Consider the following 6,860-nt stretch of genomic DNA (forward strand, 5'->3'; position numbering starts at 1 on the left):
GAAGCAGAGGATGCTGCATGCAGGGATGCTGAGGAAGCAGAGGATGCTGCATGCAGGGATGCTGAGGAAGCAGAGGATGCTGCATGCAGGGATGCGGAGGAAGCAGAGGATGCTGCATGCAGGGATGCGGGGAGGCAGAGATTGATGCTACACTGTGATTATTGTTTATGGGAGGATCGGCCAAGTTGGATAGGTTTCTCTTCATATTCCCAGCTGTCATGTAGCTATTGATAACACACCGACAACAGTGGAGCGTATTGGTGATTAATTATACGTTCAGCCAGAGTAAAAGATTATAACCCGAAAAACGGCGCCGCGTTATGACTCCCCATGCGAGGGAAAATATATTGGCTCATGGCCTTGCTCATTCCCGCCGCCTCTATATATTGTTAGCTTTTGTTTCGCAGACAAATAAATTTTCAGCTCACCGCGTGCAATTGGGAAAGGCAATCAATCGTGGAACAGTTCGCTCGACGTTAATTTATGCCTTTAACAGGCAATTTCCCATTAGGTTCTATAAATCGCATCATCCGCGAAAGCAACAGACGGCAGGTTGGCAATCAGAGATCATCCTACACGCTGTCCCCAGCGCCGCATCGATTGTCTTCTATATAGCACTACAGCGAGATTGACAAAATGCAGACATTTCTCATCGTGCATCGTGACGTCGCTCATTGAACGTAACACGTCACACGTATAGTGATGTAGCATGTGTGAATGCTCATATGGCTGTGTGGGTGTGCACGTGCGTGTATGTGTGCGTGCGTGCGTGCACTCGCGCGTGTGCGAACACGGTGACCTCTATACGCCATAGCGAGTATCGGAATATCTATAGTCGAGAACGAACTCGTAAACAGCTCGTAGTGGTCGCAGACTGGTTCTACAGATCGCCGTATAGGAACGACGTGACGCCGATCTAGACTGATGTCGATTTCCGTTTAGTTAGCTTCGATTTCGCTGAACATCTCCGGCGCTGATGGCCGGAAGTAGATTTCTCGCTGTCGATCTGCATAGCTAGCTAGTTAGCCTATAGGTTAAACATGTATGGACTTCTCTCCACCCTCGTGCGATATCACGAACTAGTTCAAATTCACACATTATCTACGAGTGTACATGATATAGTTATCTTAAATTTTATTTGATTAAAAATGTGCTTTTTGAGAGCTAATGATGCCTTTAATGTGATTCCACACCCGCATTTCGTTCCCTTCATTTTGAATTAGCACATTCTCTTCTTTTCACTGATCTAAAATCAGCTCCTGTGGCATTTGCCTATATTCCTTGACTGCGCTCCTGCATCCGTTTATCTCTCTTCACGAATGAGTTATTGGCTCTCTTTCCCCTCTTCCCCAGACGGTTCCTTGCGTCACTTACATTGCATCCCGCATGAGTATGGAATCTCTCATCCCTCTTCCTATAGTATAATCATTCCTAATAATAAGGCCCTACATACATTCCCCGTCTTCCCGAATGAGCCCGTGCATCATGAATGCGCTGCCCTGCAACTCGGGTATGATATCGAGCCGCATTCTGTGAGAAGCGCTCAGAATAGAATACCATTTGGCTTTCTATAGGCAGCATTTAATTTAATCACTAACCGTCTTAATTGCGTGTCTGTTTCGCTCGGCCGTGTCTCAATGTATTCTTGGTGCAGGACGTAAAATGGGAAAGCTGGCGTAGGCCTGCCATATAGCAGCGCCGCTTGACGTACGCAGCACCGGCTATGTTAGCAGGCATCTATCAGGTCTGCTCACACAAACATACAGGCAGGCGTACTATACGCACGCAGGTTCTTACACGCACATACGCGCTCGCACACACACACACACACACACACACACACACACACACACACACACACACACACACACACACACACACACACACACACACACAATGTGTGTGTGTGTGTGTGTGTGCACACACACACAGAGTTAAACACGTGTGTCACTTTACGTTCACATGTGGCAGCGGTTTTTCTGGCGATGCTTCGCGCAGCCTCCTGCATCCGCAGCAGCATCCAACCTCCGCTGCTGACGGACATGATGCCCTAGTAAAAACATCCAGTAGCCCGTGATATTGTGTCTACGGCTGCTACTGCACGTGAGAAATACATCTTAGGGAGAGATGCTCGCTCTCGCGGGTTTTTATAGATATAGGAAACAACTATACTGACCTGGCACACACTTGCTGCAAACACTACCTATCGACTTTCCCTCGGTGCGGTGTTTATCAGTATATGGACACGCAACCGCGATAGTATATCTCTCGTGTTTTGTGTTGATCTTGGCGGATGAGCGTTTGCGTTGACTGAGCTGTAATGTGTGAGGATATATGACGCGGTTTGAATGTTACGTCACACGATACGCATGCGTTTTACACATACGCACACACAGATCGTTATTACGCGCCTGTTTCAGGTATATATATATATATATATATTAGGTGTATTCTTACCTGTTAGCCGATCACCAATGATTATGTATTAGGTATGTTGATGCATAATTGCACGTATAAAACGGGAACCTATTTTACTAATGTCGTTCACCATGCAGTACACCTGTTTCTTTTTCTTCTTCCCGCTGCTGCTTACAGAAGCGAGTAAGTGTATTTCTCACACTCTGCATGGGCATGACTACTACTCTAGCTCTCTCACTTACCCACCTGTCCCCTCTGCCATTCTGTTCTCCTTACCCATACAAACAATATCCTAAATCACAACTCTTCTACCACTGTACGCCACAGTCACCTTCGATCATACACTAAATGTATATGATATATTATCAACAGCTAATAAATATTATATATATTATTATTTATAATTTTATAATATATATTATTATATATTTATTAGCTCTTGATATTATGCATATATATCAAGAGTACATAATAGAGAGTACATCTCTATCATGTACTCTTGATACATATATAGATGCATACTTGGTCTGTCTAGCCAGTAATGCTGAACATATGTTTCTCATCAATGTAGATAATCCTAGAGGGAACTGCCGATGACGAGAAGAAGAAGTATCATCTCTACAGGATTGCACTGGAAATCCTAACGACAGAGCGCACCTACGTTGATAAACTCAATCTCATTGATCAGGTATCACGCATTATTATAGCGCCTTATAAGATATATATATATATATATATATTTATATATATACATATATCATATAGTTAACAGTTGATAGTGTTTATACTGCGCGCGCGCGTGTGTGTCATGTTACGTGTGTGTGTGTGTGTGTGTGCGTGCGTTCGTGCGTGCGTGCGTGCGTGCGTGCGTGTAGTGAGCATTACGATATATATAACAGCAGCTGTGTAATGGCAGGTTCTACATGCACGCCTCGACGCTGCGAACGAACGTCACAACATGTTCCCCGATGACGTCACGAAGCGCATGTTTTCCAACATGAAGAGCGTGTACCAGCTTCATCACGACTTCGTGTTGCCCCAGCTGGAGCAGAGGATGCAGGAATGGTGAGTGAATGCGGCAAGGAGCATGTGCGGCAATCACAAACTAATGCAGAACAGGACGGTGTTGACGGTATATTTCCTTCTAATTCGTGAGCCATATCTACTTGACTGGCCCACCAGATATGCTCTCGTTAAAAATGCCTGCACACCTCTTTGCTGTATTAACGGTAAATATATAGATGCATTTAAGGTATACGATGCATTTCAAGAGACACGTGCACTACCTCAAGGTGACCTCAATCCCTCCCCTGGCCCGTGTTTTCTGTTTAAGATTTAACCCTCCTGCGCTCTGCCCACGCAGTTTTTCATTTACCCTTACCATTACTTAACCATTCATTGTCTTCATCTAAGGTTAGGATAAGGTTAAGGTTAACGTTAGGATTAAGGTTAGGTAATTCACTCGGTCTTCATCTAGGGAGAAAGTGAAGCGGATAGGTGACATCATGCTACGGTTCGCGCCCTTCCTGAAGATGTACACAGAGTACGTGAACAACTACGAGATGGCGCAGAAACTCATCAACATATGGCTCGTCAAGTCCAACAGGTTCCGAGCCATCGTCGACGAACTGTCGGTGAGGCTCTCATAGATGGCGCCACTGTCACTGCAGTGTGCACCTCACGCGTTCTGTCCACGTTTCCTATGTATAACTACGTCTATAGCATAGATATATGCTCTCTCTCCATAGCGACAGTCCATACGTTTTGGTCCAGTCATGTCTATAATGAAAATATATAGGTTATATTGAAAGTGAATAAAACAATTTGCTCCGATATATGGCTATGATTCACCAATCTCTAGAATGGAAATAGATCTCATAGACCCAACCCAAGCAGAACATTCCACTATTTCCTCCATGTCTACAGTAGAGGCTCGCTCTGCTGTATCATGAGAAGTGATTTTGATGAACGTTTCATTAGAAATAATTAAAATGAAACTCTCAGAATGAACTCTCAGTGGGGTTGAAGTGATTTATTACGTTAATTATGTACCTCGATGACGTTTACATCTTTACAGAAACTTCCTGAATGTGATAACATGTTGATACTGAACCACATGCTGGTGCCAGTGCAACGCGTGCCCAGATATGAGCTGCTACTGAAAGGTAGCTATATAATTATACACACACAAACATAAAAGAGTGCTGATAATGGTAGAGGATATGATGCATAAGTAAAGAAACGGAGTTTGAGGGGGAGAATGGCTATAACAGTCAGTCCTATATTCGAACGCATATATTTGACATCTCGGGGGGTGGGGGGGGGTATGCCGCTAATAATATGATTATATTTGCAAGTAATTGTAACGATCGAGCAACATCGACTGCATTCGTGTTTTAATCTCGTCGCCTCTCACCATTCATTATTTATAGCGCAGGAAATCTAATTAAATCTAATTTGAAATTGTGATTACGTTGTGTGTGGCATTACTGTCACTCCACGACGTGAGATGCGAACAGCTATTAAAATTGGATTTACGTGAAACCATATTAAAAGTGTGCCACGGATCCGCGGTGGCCTAGTTGACGTACGTATGAGAACAATGGATGTAGGTGTGACCAAATACCAGTAGGGTGACAATAAAACCAAGTGTGTGCGGTCTTTGAAGTGACCGATAATGTGTCAGGGATGAATATACGGTCATATAGTTGAACATTCGCTAACGAGTGTCGGTTATATCCATGCTCACTGACCGGTGAAATGTGAAATTGGATGCGGGGGGGGGGGTGATTATGTATATTTTCGATGAAATTCATTACGACGATGTGGTTTTATGTTGTTTACGTTTCAGAGTATCTGAAAAGGCTGCCAGGTGACTCGGCGGATAGAGCAGATGCAGAAAGTGAGTTATAATAGACAAAATAACAACGTGCCCACACTACCACCTTGCGTTCACCCTCCCCCCATCCTGCAGACAAACACATATCTAACCTCCCCGAGCTCTAGGCTTTAATTAAACAAACGTCGTTGGTATTGAGTTTGGCTGCGATGGAGATCATAGACTTAACGGCGTATATTTTATTACTCCGATTCAGAAATCGAATTATATCGCTTCCCAGAGTGTTAAAGATGTCCATGTATACTGCGTCAGCATGTCTGAGTTGATCCTCTTGGATCCCGTCATTGTCGTTGAATACATAAAGATTCGTTAGCATCAAAGTTCGGTCTTATAACGAATGTTCAGAACGTCAGTTCGATGTTTTTTTAGTTTATCTGTCCGACAATACAATTGCTGCCCCTTCGGATGTTTGTTACATAATTCATTGTTATATGGCTGCGAAAAATGTTTTACGTGGCAAATTAATTCCGCGAAATAGCGCCTAAAGTTAAAGTCTAACGCGATAAAACGAACCTTTGCAGATAAAACAAGAAAGGCATGTTCATTATTAACGTGCCTTGATGTTGTTTTGTTACAGAGGCACTGACCTGTGTATCAGCAGCAGCACATCACATCAACAATGCCATGAGGAAGATCGTGAGTTACCTAACCTTACCTCAAGCATCATAACAACATCGATATTATCAGGAGTAGATAATAGGGATCTATTATCTATCTATTATCTATCCTTATCTATCCTTATCTATCCTTATCTATCCTTATCTATCCTTATCTATCTATTATCTATGATATTAGGGATCTATCCCTATTATCTACTCCTGATATTATTCAATACTAGCTTCCTAATCCTAAAATAATAAAAATAATTAAATAATAATAAATTAAATTAATTAAATAATAATAATAAATAATAATAATAATTTTTTTTTAAATATTTATTATTTTTATTTCATTAAATTAATTTTTTAATAATATAATAATAGTAATTTAATTCCTAGCTTTACTATACTACTAATGTATTACGTATAGCGTAAAGAGATAAAGTGGTTGGTGGACACATTCGTTGGCACCACGTGCTGCTTATAAACCTAAGAGAAATTAGATGAAAGCCACCAAACCTAATGTACATAGCTATACTAGTGGGTTCCTAATTGAAATATCACTACAATAACTGCTACCTGCTAAACTTGAGAATTGGAGTTTATCATGTCTTCCAACGGTTGCCAGGCAACATCACGCCATGTCATCAGCATCACTCACCAGAAATGTTATCCTGTCATATCTCACCTATACGTGGCAACACAGGGTAGTCAAGTATTTCACCTTAGATGCTCACTTATTACTTTTCTTTGCAGCACAAGTTCAAGAAGCTGCTTGAGATCAGAGACCTGCTAGGTGGCGCTGTAGACCTGGTCAGCCCCAGCAGAGAGTTCATCAAGGAAGGACGCCTCGTCAAGATATCAGCACGCAGCGGTGACCACCAGGAGCGCTACCTGTTCTTGGTGAGAATATATATATATATATATATATATATATATATATA

The 6,860-nt window shown here is 42.2% G+C and overlaps 1 protein-coding gene across 1 annotated transcript in view; it reads left to right on the forward strand.

Moving 5' to 3' along the window:
* The window catches only part of LOC106821276 (FYVE, RhoGEF and PH domain-containing protein 1-like), an 8,256-nt gene that overhangs the window by 848 nt on the left and 548 nt on the right, over positions 1 to 6,860 (forward strand). Inside the window, exons 2-8 of the mRNA XM_014826017.1 lie at positions 2,990 to 3,106; positions 3,335 to 3,483; positions 3,896 to 4,052; positions 4,496 to 4,583; positions 5,270 to 5,320; positions 5,895 to 5,953; positions 6,673 to 6,819. Coding sequence (XP_014681503.1) covers positions 2,990 to 3,106; positions 3,335 to 3,483; positions 3,896 to 4,052; positions 4,496 to 4,583; positions 5,270 to 5,320; positions 5,895 to 5,953; positions 6,673 to 6,819 — 768 coding nt within the window. The remainder of the gene's footprint in view (positions 1 to 2,989; positions 3,107 to 3,334; positions 3,484 to 3,895; positions 4,053 to 4,495; positions 4,584 to 5,269; positions 5,321 to 5,894; positions 5,954 to 6,672; positions 6,820 to 6,860) is intronic.

Source organism: Priapulus caudatus, unplaced genomic scaffold (assembly GCF_000485595.1).
Source record: "Priapulus caudatus unplaced genomic scaffold, Priapulus_caudatus-5.0.1 Scaffold67, whole genome shotgun sequence".
NCBI classification, from domain to species: Eukaryota; Metazoa; Priapulida; class Priapulimorpha; order Priapulimorphida; family Priapulidae; genus Priapulus; species Priapulus caudatus.